This window comes from Pelodiscus sinensis, chromosome 2, assembly GCF_052426305.1.
Source record: "Pelodiscus sinensis isolate ZL-2025 chromosome 2, ASM5242630v1, whole genome shotgun sequence".
NCBI classification, from domain to species: Eukaryota; Metazoa; Chordata; order Testudines; family Trionychidae; genus Pelodiscus; species Pelodiscus sinensis.
Window position 1 is genome coordinate 14128008 of NC_143053.1, and position 26513 is coordinate 14154520.

The 26513-nt window shown below is 44.6% G+C and overlaps 1 protein-coding gene across 6 annotated transcripts in view; it reads left to right on the plus strand.

Annotated features, from left to right (window-relative positions):
- Nucleotides 1-26513, plus strand: part of ZFAT (zinc finger and AT-hook domain containing) — a 254589-nt gene that overhangs the window by 107509 nt on the left and 120567 nt on the right. For all 6 annotated transcript variants that reach the window (XM_075920086.2, XM_075920084.2, XM_089776155.1 and 3 more), the window contains one exon: nucleotides 22073-22243. In XM_075920086.2, coding sequence (XP_075776201.2) covers nucleotides 22090-22243 — 154 coding nt within the window. In that variant the 5' untranslated portion in view covers nucleotides 22073-22089. The remainder of the gene's footprint in view (nucleotides 1-22072; nucleotides 22244-26513) is intronic.

A 26513-nucleotide genomic window follows, 5' to 3' on the forward strand; every position in this document is an offset into this window, starting at 1 on the left:
CCACCTTCTGATACAGTGAAAAGCATCAGTTATATTGCACTTGAGTTTTGAACATCAATCCTTTTATGTTTATTTGCTCAGTTAGTGATCCTTATGTTAGTGTATTATGTTTCCTATTACAACACAGTTTTACTATATGAATAATTCTCTTTATGTTGTGTTCAACCAGCTGCAGATTTTTTAGGTTAGCAGACGTGTGTATAGAGAAGCAATGCCAAAATAGCAATTTTTTTTGTGTGTGTAGCATATAGCATCAAAGTATAGAAAGAAATGGAGCGTTTAGGGCAAAGCTACTCAACTTTGGAAGCCCTGGCAGCTACAATGATAGTCACAGCACTTGTCGAGGGCCACAATTTAATTATGATTGCATATATATGCAAATATACACATATAGCTTCTTTCACACTGACAGGCATGAATACAAAGATTAATGCAAGATAACATAACACTCAGGTCCCATTTAAGTCAGTTCTGCTGATATGAATAAAATGCAATATTTCCACGATTTCCACCCATATGACAGCACTTTTAATGATCAATGACAGTCCAGGAATTTAACTACTAAAATGAATGTCAACAGAAGACCATTATATTGACTTGCTGTTGTGGAGCATGTTTCCAGTGGAGGCCATGTTCAAAGGATCCCACCTGCAGGCTGCATGTTGAGCCCTATGTAAACCCAAACTGCTCTGAGGGCCACAAACAAACGGGCTGTGGGTTGAGTAGCCCTATTTTAGGGTATGTCTATACAGCAAAGAAGAACCTAAGGTTGACCTGTCCCAGCCAAATTGGGATGTGGGGCTATTTCATTGCTGTGTAGAAAGCCACTGTTCCAGAGCTCAGGCTCTACTCTACGGCTGTTTACCCTTTGGCAACAAACGTGTTGTCGACATGCAAAAGTCATCAAAAGTGAAAACTGGTCAAACCAGTTTTTCTCTCTCCCATTGTTGACATTTTATAGCCTCATTGCTAGCTCCCCTGTTGACAGAAATAGTAGAGCAATGTGGGTAAGCATCCCTGTGATGCCCCGAAGTCGCTCTGCGGCGTACTCCCCGGGCTCTCACTCCTACGTCCCCGAACCAGTTCTCATAGTCTTTCTTTTAGACGTGTTTATCTTCAGTTTCCCTCTCCCCGAGACGGGAGGGGAAGGGGGGCCCGGGCCCACCCACTCTCACGGGCCCCAGCCCAGGGCCCTTAGGGTACGGACTCAGCTTGAGCCGACCTGGCTGACGGGGTGTGCCCCCTTAACTCGTCAGCCCACCAGTCTTTCCTGACTCTGCCCTGGGCTGCTTCCTTCCCTTCCTGTCGTCACGCCCCCGGGTCCGAATTGCTCACCGTCTCCAATCGGGAACCACTCGGGGGAACTGCTGGGGATGGATCCGTTGGTCGCTCTTCCCGCCGCTTGCCTCCGTCCGCGGTGAACTCCTCCCGTCCTCTCCTCTGACTGGCCTTTTAAATCTGGTGCCGGAACCATGGCGCCAGCGCGTCGCGTCGGCCTCGCCCCTCCGTCTGAGCATCGGCCCGTAGTCGCGGCAACGCGGCCGGCGTCGCGGCGCGCTCCGGCTGACATCACCCACCGCGCCGGAGCTATGGGCGTCTTGCGCGGCTGCCGAGCAACCGGGACAACGCCGGTGGTTGCCTAGCATCCCGCCCCACAATGCCTCCTGGGGGGACGCCCCCATGCTGTGCGGGCTTGCCCCGTCACAATCCCACAGTGCAGTACTTTGGGAGGGCGGAGCTGACACCTACGCTTCTTGGGATTCCTTCATAGCTCTGTGAGGTCTCAGTGCCGACGAATGTCAAAGCAGCGCAGCAGTCTCTACTGCCTTCCCCCTAAAGCAGCAGAACAGGAGCATTCTAATGATTTGGTTTTTATTTGTTCCTCAAATGGAGGGGCTCACTCAGTTGTCAGATACTTCTTGGAGTTTTGAAAGGGCAGAGGGTGCATGCCTGCCGGGCAGCAGAGATCACAAAACACTGATCACAGCCGTCAGGGCAGGCATTGTGATATACTGGCTGAAGCCAGTTCTCTAGACAAAACAAACAGCAGAGTCCACGCTGGCTCTTTGTTGACAATAAAGAAAGGGGAAAAGACAAAAGTCTCTCTCAGGTAGACGTTTTTTGTTGCCAAAACTGGATGTTTTTCCCTGATAAAAGTCACATTGTAGTATAAACGCTCTCACTGTTTTGTCACCGAAAGGCAGTTTTTGGTGACAAAACATGCCAGTGTAGACAAGACCTGAGCCTGGAGTTCTATACAGCAATGAAACAGACACACACCTCAAGCCCACAAGCTCAAGTTGTCTGACTGGGGTTAGCTGTGGGTTTTTCTTTAGACCCACCCAAAATATTTCTGCAGTTAGGCTTGCAGAAGCTAGATTCGTGTACTCTGGTGGTAGATGAGTTATGACTGGACTAGGGATGTAAGAGTTAAACCTGCTAATGGTTAAACTCTGCATGGGCCAGGAGCGGTCAGTTCCTAGTTAATCATGTAACTGACAAAATATTGATCAGGTACATGGTTAATATTTTATACCTTTTTTACATAACTACACTGGATGTTAGTGCATAGGGCACTATAGGCTGGCACTCTCAGAGAATGACAGAGGCTTGGGCCACTTTGAGTTTAGAGGCCTGAGGGCTCCCCCCTCACCCTCCTGATGTATCTAACTTCTTATCCACAGGGTCATACTAAAGCCAAAAGAATATATGAAAATGAACACTTGAGTCATTTATTTATTAACAATTAAGTCATTATACCAATAGCATGTATATTAAAAATGTAGCTTAAGTTGTGAGTTTCCACTGCAAGCAAAATTCTTCATTTTAGGAATGCTTTTCTGGCTTTGTTGTGTGCAGACTCATTTATAATTGAAGAAAAATCCAATTTAAGTGCAACATCACTGTTAATGTTAAGCACTGTGAGCCCATTCAAACCTTCTTGTCCCATGGTAGAACAATGATACTTCTTCACTTGTTTTAACATGTTCAGCATGCATTCGCCCAAAGCCACTGATGCAGGGAAACTGACAAAAAAATGTAGTGCCATTGTGATTTTAGGAAATACAGTCGACAGGCCAAGACTGAATATTTCTTGAAGCAGTTCTTTTGGCTTACAGTCCAATTTAAAGTTGGTGGAATGTATACATTTCAGGAAGACAATCTCATCACAGAGATCTCTTGAAATTTCATTGTGGTACCTTTGTTAAAACTATTTAGCTGCTGAATATAGATCTTCATCAGGTAGTTCTCTGAACTCCCAGAGGAATCCAAAGAGGGTACAAATTTGTCACAGAGACTCAAATCAATGTGTAAGATCAGATTTGATGTAGTCAGTAATTATAACAAAAACCAAAAAATGACTCAGTAGTGCCTTTCTGCATCAGATTGAGAAGTTAGGCTGCAGTTGGTGGAAAACTCAGATGAAATGTCAATATCCTGTGCTACTGATTTGGATTCAGAAAGGATTCTGTCCCATTGATCACTAATCTTTTGAATATCTTTAAGAAGTCGTTCAGTGTCATCCCTCTTAACATCTAATATAGCATAGCATGCTTCAATTACAAGATTAGTTTCGTGGATCATCTTTAGCTGCTTTTTCTACATGGACGACATTAAAATGCATTCAAATTTTGATGTATACTTCTGATTTGACTTCAGCTCAGTGCAAATCTGTGCTGTGAGTGTAAGAGATTCAAGCTCACTTAAAGCCTTTCTCATGGAGTCCAAATGTTGTGCACCTGGTTTAATGCCATCAATTCTTGTTGACCATCTTGTTGTTGAGATACCATGAAGGGAAACAGGCAGATGCTGCTTCAGAATTTCCCACTTTCAAGGACTGCTACTGAAGAGGTTGTACAATTGCTGGGTTGTTCCCAAGTATGTGATTGCTTCCTTGCATGATTTAGCACAATGAATGCCAACAAGATTTAGTGTGTGGTTGCCAAAATTGGAGAAAATACTCAAGAGTATTGAGATTTTACTCAAGAAGGGCTGCTTGTACATTATTGTACTTCCCAGCCATATTGGATCCATTGTCATAGGGTTGGCGAATATAGATCTGAAAATTTAATTTGAAGCCTTCCAGAATTTCTAATACAAGCAATGATTTTTTCCCTTTTTTTTCATGAAATTATTGAGCAAAATTAATCATTCTTCAATTGAAATCTTTGAACTTTCTGAAATTTTAACATATCAAACAGCCAATATCGTGTGCTCTTTATGAGAACAGTCTGGATTTGCATCAATAAAAATTGAAAAATACTTCACATGTCATGTTGCTTCAAGAATTGTTGTTTGCACAAATGTCCCACACCGTTCAATAAACTCGTTTTGTATTCTAGTAGACAGATAATGAACTTGCATGCATTTTCTGCTCTCTTTTGATTCATGAATATGCTTAACATGGCCGGATAAAAGTGAGTCATGCTTGCTAAGAAGTTCAAGTATACTAAGAAAGTTTCCATTTTTAGGGTCACCGATACATTGACTGAAACCAAACAAAGCCAATTCCTGTTCAGAAAGAAAAAGAATGACATTCAATATGGACTCGAGTTTTTTCTATTCATCAGTTTCTGTGTTTATTTCACTCAGGAGTAAGTTTTCAGCTGAACGGTCAGCTACTGCTTCTCTACTAGTTGATTGCCATGTAACAGTTATCTTTATGCAGTACTGAAGTTTCATGTGCAAGTATTTGATCTTTCGATTTTCCTCCAAACTCTACTGAAGCTCCAAATGGAGGGATCAGACCATACGGATGCATTTGAAGTATTACTGTTAAAAATGGAACGGGGTACACAGTACAGAGCCTGCTTTTCCATGCTCCAGTAGAGCCAGTCTCTTGTGTTGATCTCTCCATTTGGAATAGTTTTTGTCAGCAAATGAGTGGGAAAAGCATGATTTTCAGCATCTGTTAATATATTACTTGAAATTTGAAAACAACTAACTTTGAGAAATGACTGCATTTGAGCAACATTGTTCTTACCAAGAAGTCCAATATCAGGTTCTGATGCCATTGTTGTTACACTGTGTCCTTTGCTAGTCATAAGTTCTTGCTCTTGCATATCCGAGGTCCTCATTTTCTGCCTGCACAGTTTTTAAATTGAGCATAGATTCTGCATCTATTGCAGGGGTGGGCAAAAGGGCTTCTGCAGGCCAGATCCGGGCCGCCAAGTGGGTTTATCCGGCCCGCGGAGGCCCTGCCACTCCCCCGCCCTCAGGCCAATTAGGGCCTGGGGGTGGGGGAGCACACGAGACTTCTCCTGCCCTGCAATGAGCATGCGGCACTTCAAACTGCTATGCGCTCCTTGCAGGACAGGAGGAGACATCACGCACCCCCCTCCCCCAGGATCTGATTGGCCTGGGGGTGGGGGAGCGTGGGAAGCCTCTTTCTGTCCTGCTAGGGGCATGGGTGCCTAGTGGGAAGGAGGGGACAAAGGGGTTTCCCCAGCCCCAGACCAATCATGGTCTGGGGACGGGGTAGCCCAGAAACATCCTGGTCTCACCCCCTTCCCTGCCCCTTCTGGGCTGCCCTGGACCGTTTAAAAAATGTTTGAAGTGGCCCCCAGCCCTAAATTATTGCCCGTACTAATCTATTGCTCCTGTTGATATTTCTGTGTCTTGATTAATGACCTCCTCATTTTGAGGCAGTGGCATTGAAATGTCATTTGTGGGTACAAAGTTTTCATCATCAGAACTGGTAGTGTTACTGTCTAATGGCTGAGGCAGTTTTTCTACAAGAAATGTTATTGGCTTAAAATTCTTAACTACTGCTTCACTGTGTTGCTTTCACGATCTCTCACTTGCACCACTTTTAAATCTTCGTTTCATTTTTATAAAGGGGTTCTTTTAAAGTGCAGTAACACACAATACATGAATGCACTAAAGGCTATTGGTCATACAAAATTTTAATTGTAAATGCTTCACAATGAATATTATATAACGACAGTTTGGAGGTGTTATTTACTACGGCTCTCATGGGCTCATATTAGTCTTGAAATTTCCTCTGCTAACATGTTCCTGCTATTAAATTCCTCTAATAACTGGTGCATTGTTATGAATATGAACATGGGATGATTGCCATCTTAGATATAAAGTTTATTAAAAAAATAGAATTAAAAGTTTATTATCACAAAAAAAGCCTTTAAAGGTGAATCTAAAACTGGATGAAGAGGTAGCTTACAGCTGAGTCTGATATGGTTATTGACACATAAGAAAAAACAGTAATATGAAAATATTCTCTGCAGAGATAGACCTGTAATGTAAAGGTTAAACTCACCCTCAGACCAAGGTAAAACAAAAGGAAAAAAAATATGTTTTTTCCTTTTTTCCCCTTTTTGTTTTACCAAGAGCAGACTAACACGGCTACCTCTCTATTACTTTTCCTCAGACCAAGCAAATCACTTTACAGTAACAGAATTAATGACTACTTTCAACCCCTCTAAACTATGCAAACACTGTAAACAGCATTTTATAACGTAGAGCCGCTAAGCACAAAAGCTCCAGTCTCCTGTCACATAGATGAAGACTTGGGTGTGACTGAAAAATTGGTGAAGTTCCGAGGTCCCACAATGATTTAAATCAGTTTTTTTCAGGTATATATAGCTTCTTTTGTTGCCTCTGTTATAACTGCAAGGTGTATAATAAATGGAAATGACTTGGTAGAAAAATATAAAAATTTGAAGCCCCTTTGTCTCCTGAGGCCTGGGCCAAATGCCCTGTTGGCTTCCCTCTGATAGGGCCTGAATATAGGTGCAATTTTGATGTACATAATATTTATGAGAATACAGATATAGTGGCAGCAGTTAATTTGCTGTAGTATTGGGGGTTTGCAGACTATTTAGAATTCTTGCTTAGTTGCCATACTGTGAGTTCTCTGGGCAGTGCAGTTTACATACTAAGATGTTTTGTGGTGTAGGTTTGTGGTATCTGTTCTTCACCAGTCCGCAGTCGAAGCTGTTTTCACAGGTATGAGCCCTGAGAGAGATTTGGAGCTGGAGCTCATGTTGAGGAATTTAGACCTGTTGGAGCAGAGAGAGCAAGAAATTTGCTGCCCAAAAAGTTTTAAATATTTCCAATTGTGAGATTAAATGGTAATCACAATATTTTTAGTCTGTACTCCAGGGGTGTGCATAAAGGCAAAAAAGGAATTTGAATGCAGTAGCTTTAAGGGTATTCAGACAGGAAATTGAGAACTGTTTTATAGGTCATTCATCTAAAGATTGAGTTATTGAGTATTGTGTTTTATTATGTCATTTAATCTGTACGCGAAAACCTCCTTAGAACAGGGAAATGAAGTTCTTGCCTGCCTATCTCTTCAGGCTACTGAAGGCATGAGGAAACTGGGAGGAGGTGCCCATAGGGAATTAGAGAGGAAAAGAAGAATGGTGAAGGAATTGGAACTAGGAGAAGCTGGAAAGAAGCAAAGGGTAGCTAGGTACCAAGATACCAAGAAACGAATAAGAGTCCTGGCTGGGGGTTTGACTGGGAAATTGAAAGATGCTGAAGCTTGAAGATTGCAGGCTGTGTTGCTGGAGTAGAGACTGTGGATCTTGTGTAAATAGTGGCTTTTTCTTTGCCAAAGAGGTGCATGTTTCTTAGAAATGTGAAGGACTAGTTGCTTTTCCACCCCTTTCTGCCTCTATCAGATAGAGGCAGCAAGCGGGGGGAGGGAGGGAGTCAGGAGTAGAGGTGGTATTTCAAAGCGGCAACACCACTTCAAGCCTGGGCAGCCCATGGCCAGATGGGGTGTCCCCAGGTGTTTCAAAGTGCAAGTGCTGTGTGGAGCCCGGGATCAGCTAGGAACTCCCCAGCTAACCTGGAGCTCCGTGCAGTGCTGCTCCTCTGGCCGCTGGGAGCTCAGTGTCAGGCTCCTTGCGGCATTTCAAAGCAGCAGCACCATATGGAGCCCAGGATCAGATGAGGACTCCACTCATCCCAGGCTCCACGCGGCGCTTTCGCCTTTGAAATGTGGAGGCCCCCTATTGACTAATCGAATAGTTGATGCAAAATGCATAGACTATTAGATTAGTCAGTTACCTTAACATCTTTAATGTTTATAGTGACTAGCTATTTTAGGCTACGTCTAAGACTGCAAGCCTCTTTCGAAAGAGACTTTTTTGAAAGTATCTTTCGAAAAAGCCTCTTTCGAAAAAGAGCGTCTAGACTACAACCAGTACTTTTGAAAAAGCAAGCCACTTTTTTGAAAGAGAGCGCCCAGGCAGTCTGGATGCTCTCTTTCGAATAAGCACAATTTGCATTACATGACACCTTTTTTTTTTTGAAAGAGCACTTTTGAAAAAGGCGTTATTCCTTGTAAAACGAGGTTTTCTGCGGTCGAAAAAACTGCTGCGTTCTTTCGATTTACTTTTGAAAGACTGCAGCAGCAGTCTAGACGCAGGTAAAGATTTTTCAATAAAAGGCCACTTTTTTCAAAAAATCCCTGTAGTCTAGACACACTCTTAACTGTGAAATCCTAGTTCAGATAAGGCATTGTAGCTTTTACTGTGATGTAGTTAGGTAAACTCACTTATGAGAGGGGGCATTGTGTTGACTTCACCTGCGTGCATCATGGTAAAGACTACCAAGTTGTGTCAACTAAGATTTTCCAGCAAGATAACTAATACACACTAATTAGCCCACTGTAAAATGCAAACTGAAAAACCACCTTTTTGATATGGAAGTCAACGTCCTGGCTTTTATCTTAACCTGCTAACTTGTACAAAAACTACAAACTGCTTTGTCTTCACTGGGATTTAAATTTGAATAAAGAATACATTTTTTTGCACACTAAACTCCAAGTGTAACTGGAAAAATGGAGAAGCAGGGTTCTGGAAGGTGCAGTAGAACATATATATTGTGGATTTGCGCGAGCAGAGATGAGTGTACATGTAGTTTAGGAGTACATGATTAGCTATAGAGTGGGAAGAGTAAGAGAACATATTAGAGATTGGAAAAAGATATTGGGGAGGGGAAGGAAAGGGAAATATTGAAATGGCACACTCTAGGCAGGGGCTGCTCTGGCTGGAATGGCCCCTCCCCCTTTAATTAGTTAACCAATTAAACATATTTAAATAGTTAATTAAATGGGATTTTATATCCCTACTGGGGGTAGAGCTGAGGGCGGAGTATGGAGCGGAGAGAGGCAGGCAGCACGGGCTGTGGGTGGGCTGGGGCTGGAAATCTACTGTGGCTGGGAGCTGAACAGTGGCTTGGGGGCAGAGCAGGGTGAAGGCAGTGTGAGGGGGCTATAATTGCAACACCTTTTTGACAGCACACCCTTCCCTCCATGGCTCCCGGGCGGGGGTGTGTGTGTGTGTGTGTGTGTGTGTGTGTGTTTTGCCTTATAAAATATTTTAAATGACAAGTAGGGATGTAAGCAAGTAGTTGCCTAGGCTTCTTGGTTAGTCAAATTGACTACTTGCGTTTCCCCTCCCCCTTGCTGCCTCTGTATCAGAGGGTACGTCTACACTACAACGTTAATTCGAACTAACTTAGTTCGAATTAGTTAATTCGAACTAAGCTAATTCGAACTAACGGATCCAGACTAAAAAACTAGTTCGAATTAGCATTTTGCTAATTCGAACTAGCATGTCCACATTAAGTGGACCCTGAACCTGGCTTAAGGATGGCCGAAAGCAGTGCCGGCAGGGCATCAGAGGAGGACTTAGAGCTTGGAGATGCTGTCTCAGACTAGCCGAGGGCTGTGCTTAAAGGGTCCCGACCCCCACCCCGGACAGACAGTTCTCAGGGGTGCCCCGCTTGCAAAGCAGTCCTGGCTTGGAGTGCCCTGAGTGCCCACACTGGGCACATCACAGCATTCGGCCATCAGACCGGCTGCACTTGCCGCAGGCTGCCATCTGGGGAGAGCTTCCACCCCCAGAAGCCCACAGAGCTAGCCCAGTCCTCCCCATCGGGGGCTCGTACCCCATTCCTCCCTCACCTCCTTCCACTTACCCTTCCCTAGCCCCTCCTCTTGATGTACAAAATAAAGATAACGTGTCTTCCAAAATGGAATCTGTCTTTATTGAACAAAACTGGGGGAGACTGGGAAAAGGAGGTGGGAGAGGGGAAGAGAGAGGGTGGGAGAGGGGAGGGCAACTAAAATGATCAGGGGTTGGGAACAGGCCCCATATGAAGAGAGGCTAAAGAGACTGGGACTTTTCAGCTTAGAAAAGAGGAGACGGAGGGGGGACAGAATAGAGGTCTCTAAAACCAGGAGTTGGGTGGAGAGGGTGCATACAGAAAAGTTCTTCATTAGTTCCCATAAAGAAGGACTAGAGGACACCAAAGGAAAGGAATGGGTAGCAGGCTTCAAACTAGTAACAGAAAGTTGTTCTTCACAAAGCAAAGAGTCAACCTGTGGAACTCCTTGCTGCAGGAGGCTGTGAAGGCTACAACTAGAACAGAGTTTAAAGGGAAGTGAGATAAAGTGATGGAGGTTGAGTCCATGGAGTGCTATTAGCCAGGGGGTAGGAGTGGTGTCCCTGGCCAAGGTTTGTGGAAGGCTGGAGAGGGATGGCACAAGACAAATGGCTTGGTCAGTGTCTTCGGTCCATACCCTCCAGGGTCCCTAGGGTTGGCTGCTGTCGGCAGACAGGCTACTGGGCTAGATGGACCTTTGGTCTGACCCAGGACGGTCATTGTAAGCTCAGGGCTCAGGGTCGGGGGTCTCAGTGGACCCCCTTGATTCTCTTGCACACCTGCTCCTGGGTGGCCAGGCTGGCAGCTCTCCTGCCCTAGCTGGCCACTTTCCTGTGCCTAGTGCGGAGATCGTGGACAAGGTCCACGATGTCTGCACTAGCCCAGGTGGGTGCCCGCCTCTTGCGGTCCCGGGCAAGCCCCCGGGAGCCGCCAGCCTGGTCCCGGGAAGAGGGGGAAGGCTGGGGGGCATCGGGTGGGTGGCTCGAGCCGTGCCAGGTGCAGGGTCTGCTGGCTGGGTGCTGGCAGGCTTGCACCTGGCACGGGCACCGTAGTCAGCCCGTGCCCCTTTAAGGGGTCCGGGGCTGGGAGGGGGGCAGACGAGTTTCCCTGGTGTTGGCCAGAGTGGCCACCAGGGAAACCTCGCGAGGGCTAGCCTCCCACTAGTTCGAGTTAAGGGGCTACACACCCCTTAATTCGAACTAGCTTGTTCGAACTAGGCTTAATCCTCGTAAAATGAGGTTTTCCTAGTTCAAACTAAGCGCTCCGCTAGTTCGAATTAAGTTCCAACTAGCGGAGCGCTAGTGTAGCGCCTATGAAAGTTAATTCGAACTAACGTCTGTTAGTTCGAATGAACTTTGTAGTGTAGACATACCCTGAGATAGCAAGGCAGGGGAAGCAGGAGCCAGTGCTGGGGGGGAGTTTGCTTAAAAGTGTGGTGCTGCCTGTCCCTTCTCCACCCTGTGGTGCTGCCTCTATCAGGGGCGGCAGCCCTGGAGTGGGGCAGGGGAGACTGCTGCAGGCAGAGGCTGTTCCAGCAGCAGCCCCTGTGTCCAAAGGGTCCCAGATCCCCAGTGGGACCCCCTGTGAACAGGGACTGCTGCAAAGCAACCCCTGTCCACGGTGTCCCGGGCCTGGCTGGGCAGGCAGCCCATCTCAGCCCTGGCTCATGATGGGTCGAGGACCAAACTCTGCTGCGGCTCTGCAATTTAAAAGGCAGTAGGAGCCGGGAAGCCTACCCTCCGGCTCCTACTGTGTTTAAAATTGAAGAAGCACAGCAGGGTTAGGTCCTGGACCTGGCATGAGCCAGGACTGAGCTGAGCTGCCTTCCCTTATTGACTAATTGTGTACTCTATTCAAATTCTGTCGACTACTCAATTATTATTGTGTGTGTCAATTTTTTGTGGTGCTTTAAATCAGAAGGGAGGGATGCTGTCTTATGGTTAGTAGAGGGACTTGGAACGAGGAAGTCTCAGTTCTGTGCCAAGGAATACCACTTGCTGTATAACCTTGGGAAAGTCATTTAATCTCCATGTGCCTTATGAAAGATCAGTAAAATGCAAATATTTTTCAAATTAAGCTTTAACACATTCATGGGAATTAGGAAAGTGCTTGAGATATTTGGAAGAACAATATGAAGACAAAGTATAGAAACAGTTTTTAAGTGTATTAAATTGTTTCTTGCTTAGTTTGTAATGTCGAGTTTAATAGGAGTGGTGGTTTGTTTTTTTAAAATTCATTTTGGAACTTTTTTCTTTTAAAATAAATATTATGTTTACATTACTTAAAGCTTATTGATTATGCAAATAACACAACTGTCAAATATATTCATCAAACTGCTATTAATATCTTTGGCTGATAGTCATATTTGTTTACTAGCATACTCGATTGATTTATTGTTTCTTTGATTTTCTGCATGTTTAATATCTGCCTAATTAATTACTCTGTTAACTTCCCACCTAATTAATTATCTACGGCTTAATCATTGATTCTGTGCATACTTAATTGACTTATTGCTTATTTGATGCTTTATACTTAATTGACTAGTGAATTAATCACCCTGCTGCTTCACCACTTAATTAGCACCTGTTTGATCAATTATCAGTTGCTTATTCATCACCTAATTGTTTAAGAACTATGATCAGCACACATTCTCCTGCACTCTGGACTCTACCCTCTTCCTCTGCCCATTTTTCTTAATATTTTCCATGTTTCTACGTCTCTATTCCATTTTTATCACTTTATATTTTCCCTCTTAATTCACATCCTGCCTCTGCATTCTATTCTGTGAATTTCCACATCAGCACAGTGCAGACTCTTCCCTTCCACTTTTCTGTCCTTTGACTTCATGTATTTCAACTTTGCCTGCACTTCACTGTTTTGCTACCCCCTATATTATATCATGTCTGATATTGTAATCTCCTCAGGGGAGAGCCTGATTTTTTTTTTTTTTTTTTTTTTTTTGCCAGACACTGTCACGTTTGGGTTCTGTAACTATATGCACTCAGGGGCGGCAGGTTTGTATAATTTTTGGTGGTTCCCCATTAGCCACACCTCCTGGCCCCTGTTAGCCACGCCTCCGACCCCCATTAGCCATGCCCCCGACCCTCGTTAACGAGGCCTCTGGAGGTAACACGCTCGGGGCAAGATTGCCACATGACCAGAAGTAAAAGGTGTCATGTCACCCCTCTCAAAGGACTTTTCCCACCATCCTCCTACCATCAGGGATTAGTCTGGCCCCCACCAAGGCCCCCTCATGCAACTATCCTGCAATTGCATTAATCCAATGTGTGTGACATTAACTTGGGACCAGAGAGGCTGGGGGAAGTGTTCCCTCCAAGGCTATGTCTACACTCGTGGCTTCTTGCGCAAGTACAGCTGTTCTTGCGCAAGAATCCACAGAGCAGCCACACTGCCCGCCTGCTCTTGCGCAAGGAAATTTACAGTACGGCGTGGTAAGAGAGGGCGTCTTGCGCAAGAGCTACGTTCTTTTCTAACAGGTGTGAGCTCTCTTCCGCAAGAGGGCAGTGTGGATGGTCATCAGGGATTTCTTGTGCAAGAAACCCCTATGGCTAAAATGGCCATTGGAGCATTCTTGCGCAAGAGAGCATCCACACTGCCATGGATGCTCTTGCGCAAAAGCACAGCTCGCACATGGACCCTTGTGCAAGATGTTCTTGCGCAAGAAGCCGCCAGTGTAGACAAAGCCTAAGAGTTTCCTCCCATGAGCAGAATGAATTTTGCGTTGTGCACCTGTACTGAGTTCATGTGGCTTGTCTGGATGTGCCACTGTGGCACCCAAGTTATTAATAAATATTTTATAAACCTTTACCTTTTCTCTCTGCTGCCATGTCTCCTCCCCTTGGTCCATCAGCTCCCCTGGTGCCTGCTGCCTCCCAACTCCTCATCTTCCTCTGCTGTCCTGACTCCTGCCCTTCTCGCTGCCCTCAGCCCTCCTGCGACCTGCCCCCGTCCACCAGCCCTTCTCTGCCCCCTGTGCCCACTCCTTCAGTAGCCCCACTCTGATTATGTGAGCTACACCTTCTCATCCCCTCTTCTAACACCTCCCTCTACACACCTGCCCTGCCTCTCTCCTTTGGTGCTGGTCCCTCCCCTGCAGGTGTCTGCCCTTCTGCTTCACCCCCAGAATCCCCTGGCTCCTGCACCTTCCCTTAGCCCTGCACCCTCCTGGTGCCTCCCCCTTCTCTTTGCCCCCTTTGCCCTCTTTTTTCCTGATGCCCACCCCCTCACCACTCTCTGCTCCCATTCCCCTCATGCCTCTCTGTGCCCTCACACATGACTTGCTCCATCCCCACCTTTTTCATGCCCACCCCTTCTTTCAAGCCTTCTCCCAGCACCTCCCCCTCTCCCCTCTAGCCCCCAATGCCCTTACTCCTTCCTCTCCCGGCATCACCCTGTCCCCCCTCCCACTGATACCTCCCCTCCTGCCCTTTTCCTCATTGTCTGTACTTGGCCCCTGGCATTTGTTTCTCCTCTACGCTGTCCCTTGGTGCCTTCCCCTTTCTTCCCCTTTCCCCTTCCTCTCCCTCCCCCATTTTCCCATTCCCCCTCCGCACAAGCCCCTTCCTCCCCCTCCTCCTCCCCTTACCTTTCCCCTTACCTTATCTTCTGCCTTCCACTTTGTGGGGCCGGAGTCTGTGCTTGGGCCCCAGAAGTCCCCGGACTCTGAACATGGAGCTAGGCTGCGTGGTGCAGTGCCGCGCTGAGCAGTTTTAAAGTCCTGAGCCGTGACGTCATGTCACGTCCGGGTGTCTCCTTGCTCACCTGTAAATGCTGCGCATGGCAGCAGCAGCCGGCAGCGCATGCCGGCAAAGGGGAGCCGGACTGAAAGCTGCGCACGTCAGGGCCGGGGTAGGAGGACGCGCGGGGGGGGGGGGGGGAACAGGTGGAGCTGGGGGAGAGACCCAGCTCCAAATATTGGTGGAGCAGTGCCCCCAAAACTGAATATTGCTGGAGCATGGGCACCATGAGCCCATATAACTCACCACCCATGTATGCACTCAGTCTTCTGCAAGTAGCTGGTCACTTCTCTAGAACTCTTGCTTTTAAGAGTAAGAGGTAAAAAGAAGACCCACAGACATTTACCCAGAGAATTTCAGTAGGGATATGGCATTGGAAACTGGCAGTTGAGGAAGTTGAGGAAGGGGAGAAAAGACCATATGGAATTTAAATATCAGCTAGAAGATTTTGTGTGTGTGTGTGTGTGTGTGTGTATATATATATATATATATATATATATATAAAATATAAAAATATCTTTTCAAGAAAGAATTGGAAGAACTTCTTGCCAAACATTCAATTCCCCCCCTTTTCCCCACCCCCATTTTTAACTACATCGAAGCAGGAAGCCTGCTAAAATAGCCAGCAGGGTCCCTGGACGATTGAGATGCTAAAGGAACACTCAAGGATGATAAGGCTATTTCAGGGAAACTAAACGCATTTTTGTATACATTTTCACGGTTGAGGATATGAAGGAAATTCCCAAACTTGATCCATTCTTTTTAGATGAGGAATTGTCCCACATTAACATGTCATTAGAGGAGCTTTTAGAGCGAATTGATTAACTAAACAGTAATAAGTCCACCAGAACCATATGGCATTCACACAAGAGTTTTAAGGAAATTAAAATGTTCCAGCTCAACTAGAGCAGACTCTTCCTGTGGCGAGGCTTGTACCAGCTGGAATGCTGGAGCAGACACTGCCTGTGGCAGGCCAGGGTGCCCTGCAGGCAGGGGCTGCTCTGGCATCCCAGTCGGAACAGCCCCTGTCTGTGGCGGGCCTCCTGCTCACGGCAGGCAGGGAGTTGCTCCAGCCCCACAGGTTAAACTTTCATGCCCCTATTTAGTACCTGTAAACTGGTTGAAACTAATAAAGAACAAAATTGTCAGAACGAGGAATCCCGTGGCACCGTAAAGACTAACACATTTACTGGAGCATAAGCTTTTGTGGGTTGGAACCCACTTTGTCAGATGCAACATTTTTGCTGAAATAGATTAAGATGGCTACCCCTTCTGAAAATGTCAGACATAGATGAACATTGTAGAGCATGAATCAACATGTTTTTTGTAAAGGCTAATTGTATCTCATCTATGTACCAGAATTCTTTGAGGAGATCAAAAAGCATGTGGACAAGGGAATCCAGAGGATATAGTATACTTGGAGTTCTAGAAAGCCTTTGACAAAGGCGCTTAAGCAAAGTATACTGTCATGGGTTAAGAAAGAAGGTGCTCTCATAGACGGATAAGTGGTTAAAAGACAGGAAACAAAGGGTAGGAACAAATGGTCAGTTTTCAGAATGGAGAGAGATTAATAGTGCTGTCCCTTAGGTGACTGTACTGGGACCAGTCCTATTCAACATGTGCATAAATGATCTAGAAAAGGCATAAATGGTGAGGTGATGAAGTTTGCAGATGATACAAAACAACTCAAAATAGTTGTGTCCCAGGCAGACTGCAAAAAGCTACAAAAGGATCTCTCAAAACTGGGTGACTGGGCAACAAAATGGCCAGTGAAATTTTATGTTAATCTATGCAAAGTAATAAAAACTCTTAAATATAATCCCAACTATGGATATAAAATGATGAGGTCTAAATTAGCTGTTAGCACTCAAGAAAGAGATCTTGGAGTCGTTGTGGATAGAGATCTTAGAGTTCTCGGGAAACATCCACTCAATGTGCAGTGGCAATCAAAAAAGGAAAGAGAATTTTGGGGATCGTTAAGAAAGGAATAGATAATAAGACAGAAAGTATCATATTGCCTCGATATAAATCCATGCTACATCCACATCTTGAATACTCCATGCAGACGTGCCCCATCTCAAAAAACAAAAACAAAAAAACCCACCATATATTGAATTGGAAAACGTTCAGAAAAGGAAAACCGAAAATTATTAGGGGTACAGAACATTTCCATATTAGGAGAGATTAATAACTCTGGGACTTTTCAGCTTGGAAAATAAATGGCTAAGGGTGTATAAGATAGAGTTTTTATAAAATCATGAGTGGTGTGAAGAAAGTAAATAAGCACTTTTTACTCCTCATAAGTAGAGAGATTGGGGGGGGGGGGGGGGAGTGTCACCAAATTAAGTTAATAGGCAGTAGGTTTAAAACAAACAAAAGGAAGTATTTCTTCATGCAGCACAGTGTCAAGCTGTGGAACAATGTGCCAGAGGATGTTGTGAAGACCAAGATTTTAACAGGGTTAAAAAAAGAACTAAGTTAATGGAAGCTAAGTCTACCAGTGACTGTTAATCAGGATGGTCAGGAATGGTGTCCCTAGCTCCTAATTCTCAAGCTGGGGATGGATAAGAGGGGATGGATCACTTGATGAGATTACATGTAGCTTTTGAGACATCTGGCATTGTCGGAAGACACGATACTGGGCAACATGAACCTTTAGTCTGATCCTATAGGGCCATTTTTATGTTCTTATAAGAAGACCTCAGACAGTGAATGTTATCTCACTATCCGAGTATTCACCTCTCTCTAATGACCATTGCATATCAGCTTTTTCATTTGTGTTTAATGTTCATGGATATTTTTACTCTTCATAGCATGAATCTTAAATACATATTTACCATTAGAAAGAGCAATTTTGACCTGCTGGGTAAATAATATTTTATCTTAAAATGAATATATATTAAGCAATTTATTCAAAGGACCATTTCTATCATGTACATAATATAATTTTTTTAAATGACATAATTTGTGCATTCTCAAGTCAGCAGAATGTCTGGAAGGAGCCCTACAGATCTTTCGAGAACACATTATGTGCTTTAAATAACAGCTTCCATGTATAATTTAATGAAACATTTGACGAATTTTCCTGGAACATATGATGTTGAAGGAGATGTAGATGTGTTCATTAATTGGGAGACAGTTGTATTATTCTCAAAGATGAGAGGATGCTGTCATTACACCCCCACACTCTCACATATAGGCAAAAGAAACATCCCACCCCGGACAAGAGTGAAAATATTGCATGCAGAAGTCTAGTAACAGGCTATCCAGTTTATTGCACTGAATACAGCATGTTTGATACTCTTGGGGGAATTCTGTGCCACTGCTCAGTGCAGAATTTTTGTGTGTGAGTGTGAGTGAGTAAGAGGTTTCCTTTCCCTGATGGAAATGTGTTCTAGTGCTGCTGGCTGCCACTAGGGGCTGTAGGACTTGCACATAGAAGACACTGCAGGATTGGGGAAGGGGGACAGGTAGAGAGTTCCTTGAAGTTGCAGTTCCTCGCATGTGCTAAGGAAAGGAGAAAGTGGTGTGCAGAAACTCCACACAAACCTGGGACACCACAACAGGCTGTTTCTCCCCCCAGATCCCTGAGTAGTAGGGGGTCTGATGTCTGGATTGAATGGTCTATGGCTGGGGGGACCGGTATCTGGGCTGGGAGAATCATGACTGGGCTTGGGAGGAAGGGGAGACTGGTGCCTTCCCTAAAGGGGGTGCCATAGTTGTGGGAGGAGGCAGTTGTCGGACCTAGGGGGGCATGATTGGGCTTAGGGAGTCAGGAGCAGGTTTCTCGGCTGGGAGGCCCTGTGGCAGAACTTGGGTGGGAGAGCGTTTGTGGGTGTCTGGAGTCGGGGAGGAGGGACTGGATTGTAAGACATTTCTTTAACTCTACTGCTGGAGGAATTTTTATGCATCTGTATTCTTACAAACATACTGGCTGATAGGTATTTTGAATTAAAACACCAAAATAATTGAAATTGGCATGCTTATGTACTGTTACAGGCAGTCCCCGGGTTACGTACAAGATAGGGACTGTAGGTTTGTTCTTAAGTTGAATCTGTATGTAAGTCGGAACTGGCGTCAGCCGCAGCTGAAACTGATCAGTTTCAACTGCGGCTGAATCTGGATGCCAGTTCTGACTTACGTACAGATTCAACTTAAGAAACCCAGGTGTCCCCAAGTCAGCTGCTGCTGAAACTGATCAGGGGCTGATTCCAGGAAGCCTGGGGCAGAGCAACTCTGCCTCGGGCTTCCTGTAGTCAGCCGCTGGTCAGTTTCAGAAGCGGCTGACTTGGGGACACCTGAGACAGAGCAGCTGGGGTGCTGCTGGGTTGCTCCAGTAGCGTGGCTCCTCGGTGCTACTGGAGCAACCCAGCAGCACCCCAGCTTCTCTGCCCCAGGTGTCCTGATTCAGCCGCTGCTGAAACTGACCAGCAGCGGCTGAATCAGGACGCCTGGGGCAGAGCAGCTGGGGTGCTGCCGGGTTGGTCCGGAGCAGTGCTGCGGGACCAACCCGGCAGCCCCCAGCTGCTCTACCCCAGGGGTAGGCAAGAAAAGCCTGGTCTGCTGGGGGGGGGGGGGCCACTAGCTGCACCCCCCCCCCAGCAGACCAGGGGGACAGGAGCAAAGCCGCGGAGCACGCTCACAGCGGGACAGCCCAAGCGCGCCTGGGCTGTCCCGCTGCGGGCGTGCTCCGCGGCTTTGCTCCTGTCCCCCTGGTCTGCTGGGGGGGCCCAGCAAAGCCGCTGGACCCCCCCAGCAGACCAGAGACACCAGAGCTCGTTTGCCCGGGAGCAAAGCCGCCCAGGCGGTGGCTTTGCTCGGGTGTCCCTGGTCTGCTGGGGGGGTCCAGCGGCTTTGCTGGACCCCCCCCCCCAGCAGACCAGGGAGACCGGGAGAAGCTTTTCTCGCCCGGAGGATACGGGTGGCGACCCGCCGCCCGTGAGCTCCGGGGCGAGAAAAGCCCCGTTCGTAAGTGCGGATCCAACGTAAGTCGGATCTGCATAAGTCGGGGACTGCCTGTATATAATAATATTTGCAGGCTTTTAAAATAGCGTGTGCAGAATTTTTAATTTTTTGCTCTAGAAAAACACTCCTAGTATTAGTTTGATTACCTGCCTTAAGGGCAGATGGCATTTCTTCAAGTAGATCATGGTCCTAAGAGACTGAGTACGGGCTTATGATACCAGAGTATCAGAACTGGAAGAATTAAATGAGTCAGAGAAATAGGGAAGACTTTCTGGGACACAGTTGAGCAGTCCCATCCTCAATCTGATATCCTCTTTGCTTTTGAGGAGGAGGAAGTCTTGCAGAAGGAGAACATTAAGCTAGAGCAGAGGGAAATGATCCATATTGGGAGCCTCCAAGGGGTGAAAGTAAGGGGGTGCGCCCTCATGTGTAGTTCCATCAAGAGTTGGCTGAACTGCGACAAAAGCAAACAGGGAGCTATTTAAAGAGTTGGCAGGGACCTGGGTTGCAATAGGACAGTATCTGTAAGAAATTCTAAGTTACTTTCACTGCTGGTGCTTCCTTCCAGGTGATGCCATAGTATCCTCTCACACTAAGGTTACCCCTCTAGCGAAAGGAACCTCTGTTACTAGAAAGAGTCAAGGAAAAGTAATGGGGATTAAGTTGTTAGAAGTTTAGGTATTTTTTTTTTTTTTTTAATATGAGTAGGAGAACCATTTGGTGAATTGCCTGCCTGGCACAAAGGCTGCAAACATCTTGAGACACAGAGACAATATACAATGTACAATGCTAGAGTGGAGCTTGTGGTCATGACATACATAAAACCAGTTTCATAGAGAAATGTAGGAGAGCAGCCCTGGAAGCCAATTTTATAGTGCTCTCTGAAGTGTTTCCATTCCATTTCCATGCACGGGGCCAGTTAGACAGGCAGAACTGCAGGTTTCAGTGTGTGGAAGAGACAATAGTGAACGTATAAGGGATTGATGTTGCTAAGGAAGTGGGGAACTTTTTGGGAAAGAAGGAGCCTATACAGGAAGGCTTGACTGCATCTAAACCAAAACAAGTTACTGGCATGTACAGTTAAAAAGGCCAGAGAGGAGTTTTTAAACAAACAGCTAGGGCAGGGGCAGGCAAAATATGGCCCACAGGCCAGATGCGCCCCTCCAAAGCTTTGGATCCATATTGCCAACTTCCTGCAGCCCAGCAGAACCCTTGGGCAGGCTCCCTGCCTGCCTCACCCCAACACAGCTGCTCAGAGTGGCCGGCTGTTGGGCCCATGTTCGTCTCTGCTGCATGCTGTCCACAGCCCCTTTGGCCAGTGGAAGCTGCCTGGGCTATGCTCACAAATAGGTCTAGCAGATGGCTACTTTGTTCAGCGCGCAGGGCCATGGCAGCCAGGGAGCCAACCTGAGTGTCCCACTGGGTTGCTGGCTGAGAGCCACCTAAGATAAGCCCCACCTGGCCAGAGCTTGAACTTGTCATTCTACACCCTCGCTCCTCCCAACTCCCTGCCCCATGTCACTACCCGCACTCTCTGAACCCTCTCTTGTACCCCTGCCCCGGTCTCAGTGCTCAGACTTTGCATCCTCTCCTATAACTCTTCCCCCAGGTCAGAATCCTTGTCTGCTCCCATGCACTCTCCTGGATCTTGCACCCCAATCCCATGCCGGTGGTCCCAACCCCATTCTTCACTCAAACTCCCTCCCAGACCCCACACCTCTTCCTGCATTCCAGTATCTTCCCCCAGACTCTCTTCTGCACCCAGCCTCTATCCTAGACTCCACATCTTCTCCATTAACTGCGGCCCTTGACCGCTTACCAAAGTCTTGGAGTGCCTGCACCCAACAAAAATTGTTGCCTACCCCTGAGCTGGGGGAAAGCTGACTGGTATGGAGGAGCTCATGAGATGATTAATGGAACACAAGACTACCAAGGTATAAAATATATAGGAGTGACGGTGTAGATTACATGGGGGCTGGAGAGTGGACATAGAAAACTGTTAGCTGAGCTATGATATTTATCAGGATGTTATCCCTGGAATCTGCTTAGGGCTGCATTATGTATCATCTTTTGGCTTGTAGGTATCTGAAACTTGAAGTGGAATCCTTCACTGGTACTGAAAAGGAAAAGGCGCTTTTATTTCTTTTGTCCTGTGGAGAGCCTCCTTGATATAGTGTGTGTCCGTCTGTCCATCCATCCATACTTCCTAGCTATGAGATGGGGAGAAAGTGTTCATTATTTTGCTCTTGACCTACTTAATATTGTTGTTTTCTATAAAAAATACTAATTTTAAACTATATAATGTAGTCTTTGTCACAGCTGGTGGTTAGCTGGTTGGGTAAATAAAATTAAAAAATTGAGCAACTAGCAGGTTTTTAACATTTCTGACCTCAGTTTATTTAATGTGTGTCTCTCTCTCTCTTTTTCAGGGATCAATTCCATCTTCATGTGTAAACTTTGTAACTTATTTTCACCAAATCAGTCAGAACTGTTGTCTCATGTCTCTGAGAAGCATGCAGAAGAAGGGATTAATGTGGATGACATTGTTATTCCTCTCAGACCACTTACAGCACCCACAAATGCAAGCAAAAGTGGTGAAGGTACTGGCACAAATTGACAGGATGCAGTCTCCAATTACCCATTTAATTAAAAAAATGTGCTGTGATGACTAAACTGTGTATAAAGATACTTACATGAAAGATCAGTTTTCGTTACGTAAAACTGAGTTTCACTCAGTACAAAATAGATAGGAAAAGGAACTTGAAAAAAACTCAACATGTGGCACAGGATGATTACATTGGTTTATTGATTTTTAAATGTCAAGTGTTTCTGAGCTTCTTTCCTGAAGCTTTAATTTGGAGTTTTGTGACTAGCATTGTCTAGCACGAACAGTGAAAACAGTTAAATTTGCCTAGATAATCAACTAACTCATAAAAAAAAATCTATAGGGTATTGCAAGGTGGCTGTTTGAATGTTGCCTGAAGATGTCTGTCTAGCGCTGTGTGAGTTACATTTCAGACATCATTGCTCACTATGCAAAGATGGAAATAGCATGATTCATAATTTATAATTGCACATTGATCTAGTGCTATTGAATTAAGCCATCCAGGAGTCAAAGGTTGAATTAGTTACACAAAATAATTATCATTAGCTACCCATGGCAATAAATGTAATTTCCTCCACTGCTGAGAATAATTGCAAATCTTTGTGATACTGTGCGGGTTAAAATAATTCACATTTCATAATAACATGTTCTTTTTTTTTTTAACACCTATTGGAAAATTGGATTATATTTTTGGGTTACCCCTTTTTTTACAGAACTACCAACATTTTGAGAATACTTAGTCATGCATACTTGATGCAGAGTATATAAAAATCACATTTTAAAATACTGAAGCCAGTTTAAATAGTACTTTTCAGATCTGTAGCATATGTATAGGGTAAGTCTTCATTTATTAACTAGCTGTCTAGATTAATGCTTTAATAATTGGCTCAAATCTACATTGAATGAAGATCTCAGGTCTGAAGAATACATCTTCCTTTGTTGTAGTTTTGTTCTTATCAATCCATCATAGATTGTAGACAGTGTCTCTGAACACAGGAATGCCTACTTTCATTTTACGATTCATACACATTTCTTTTAATATTTACTTTTGTGAACTTTGGTTTTATATGTGTGACAGGAACTGTCTGCATTTCATGTCTTGTAAGTTGTTGAACACACTGTCAGTGCTTAACAAGTAAATAGAGGTATTAGACTTACGCAGCTTTACTTAAAATGTCGTCATCACTATTTAATTATGAGGGAAAGTAACAGCTGTGCTATTTTTTTAACGTTGTCTTCTCATAAAGCTGTCTGAATAATTCTTTTCTGTTAGAGCAAATTAAGGCTATCTAAATTAAGACCATATGGCTGCAGCTTTTTCAAATTACATATAATAGCTCCTACCACCTGTATGAATTTTTCAGTATTATTAACTGAATTCCCCATAACTTCAAAAGATTTTTAAACCATAAAAGTATTTGCTTTTCTAATGTAGATTACACATGTTTTTTTTCCTTGTGATTCTAGTGTTCAATAGAATCACTATGGATAGTAATTCCATGCTCCAATAATAAGAATATAGCAATAGGGATATATTATCGACCACCTGACCAGGACAATGATAGTGACATTGAAATGCTAAGGGAGATTAGAGAGGCTACCAAAATAAAAAAACTCTATAATAATGGGGGATTTCAATTATCCCCATATTGACTGGGTACATGTCACCTCAGGAAGAGATGCAGAAATAAAATTTCTCAATAGCTTAAATGACTGCTTCTTGGAGCAGCTGGTATAGGAACCCACAAGGGGAGAGGCAATTCCCGATTTAGTCCTGAGTGGAGCGCAGGATCAAGTCCAGGAGGTAACTATTACAGGACCGCTTGGGAATAGTGACCATAATATAATAACATTTAACATTCCTTTGGTGGGAAGAACACCTCAGCAGTCCAGCACTCTGGCATTTAATTTCAAAAAGGGAAATTACACAAAAATGAGGAGGTTAGTTAAACAGAAATTAAAAGGCACAGTGACTAGAGCCAAATCCCTGCAAGCTGCATGGAAACTTTTTGAAGACACCATAATAGAGGCCCAACGTAAATGTATACCCCAAATTAAAAAACATAGTAAGAGACCTAAAAAAGAGTCACCATGGCTTAAGCACCATGTAAAAGAAGCAGTGAAGGACAAAAAGGCATCTTTCAAGAAATGGAAGTCCAATCCCAGTGAGATAAATAGAAAGGAACATAAATACTGTCAAATTAAGTGTAAAACTGTAATAAGAAAAGCAAAAATAGATTTTGAGGAACAGCTAGCCAAAAACTCAAAAAACAATAGCAAAATGTTTAAGTACATTAGAAGCAGGAAGTCTGCTAAAAACCCAGTAGGTCCCCTAGACAATCGAGATACAAAAGGAGCAATCAAGGATGATAAAGCCATTGCGGAGAAGCTAAATGATTTCTTTGCATCAGTCTTCACGGCTGAGGATATTGGGGAGATTCCCAAACCTGCACTGTCCTTTGTGGGAGATAAATCTGAGGAACTGTTCTGGATTGAAGTGTCATTAGAGGAGGTTTTGGAACAAATAAACATAACGTGAACAAATCACCAGGACTGGATGGCATTCACCCAAGGGTTCTAAAAGAACTCAAATTGGAAATAGCAGAACTGTTAATCGTGGTTTGTAATCTATTCCTTAAATTGGCTTCTGTACCTACTGACTGGAAGATAGCTAACATGACACCAGTATTTAAAAAGGGCACTATAGGTGATCCCGGCAATTACAGACTGGTAAGTCTAACGTTGGTACCGGGCAAATTGGTCGAAACAATAGTTAAGAATAAAATTGTTAGGCACATAGAAGAACCATTTGTTGGGCAAAAGTCAACATGGTTTCTGTAAAGGGAAATCATGTCTTACTAATCTATTAGAGTTCTCTGAAGGGGTTAACAAACGTGGACAAGGGGGATCCAGTAGATATAGTATACTTAGATTTTCAGAAAGCCTTTGACAAAATACTTCACCACAGGCTCTTGTGTAAATTACATTGTCATGGGATAAAAGGGAAGGTCCTTTCATGGATTGAGAACTGGTTAAAAGACAGGAAACAAAGGGTAGGAATAAATGGTAAGTTTTCTGAATGGAGAAGGGTAACTAGTAGTGTCCCCCGAGGGTCAGTCCTGGGACCAATCCTATTCAACTTATTCATAAATGATCTAGAGAAAGGGGCAAGCAGTGAGGTAGTAAAGTTTAAGGATGATACTAAATTGTTTTAGATAGTCAAGACAGAAGCAGACTGTGAAGAACTTCAAAAAGATCTCACTAAACTGAGTGATTGGGCAACAAATTGGCAAATGAAGTTTAATGTGGATAAGTGTAAAGTAATGCACATTGGAAAAAATAACCCCAACTATACATATAATATGATGGGGGCTAATTTGGCTACGACAAATCAGGAAAGAGATCTTGGAGTTATCATGGATAGTTCTCCGAAAACGTTCACACAATGTGCTGCGGCGGTCAAAAAGGCAAATAGAATGTTAGGAATTATTAAGAAAGGGATAGAAAATAAGACACAGAATATCTTACTGCCCCTAAAACTATGGTACGCCCACATCTTGAGTACTGTGTACAGATGTGGTCTCCTCACCTCAAAAAAGATATCTTGGCCTTGGAAAGGGTTCATAAACGGGCAACTAAAATGATCAGGGGTTTGGAACGCGTCCCATATGAGGAGAGGCTAAAGCGACTGGGACTTCTCAGTTTGGAAAAGAGGAGACTGAGGGGGGATATGATAGAGATCTATAAAATCATGAGTGGTGTGGAGAGGGGTCAATAAAGAAAAGTTATTCATTAGTTCCCATAATATAAGGACTAGAGGACACCAAATGAAATTAATGGGTAGCAGGTTTAAAACTAATAAGCGAAAGTTCTTTTTCACACAGCGCATAGTCAACCTGTGGAACTCCTTGCCAGAGGAGGCTGTGAAGGCTAGAACTATAACAGAGCTTAAAGAAAAGCTAGATAAATTCTTCTTTGAGCAGTGTCCCGTGGGTGCTCCACTGTAGGTGTCGGGCTTGTCCCGGCACTGCAGATCGAGATCTTTTCTAGCCGTAGTCTGCCAGACCACGCATGCGCAAAGTACGGCTCGTGGCTTTTCGCGCCATTTGAGCATTGATGGTCCGGATTCCGCCAGTTCCTCCTGACTGTCCTCGGCCGCGGACGGATTAACGTCTCTCTCGTGAACCCTGTTCACTAAAACAGAGAGAGATCACCCATAGTTCTTATATACATAGTTTAAAAGTTACATTTATAATACTTATATA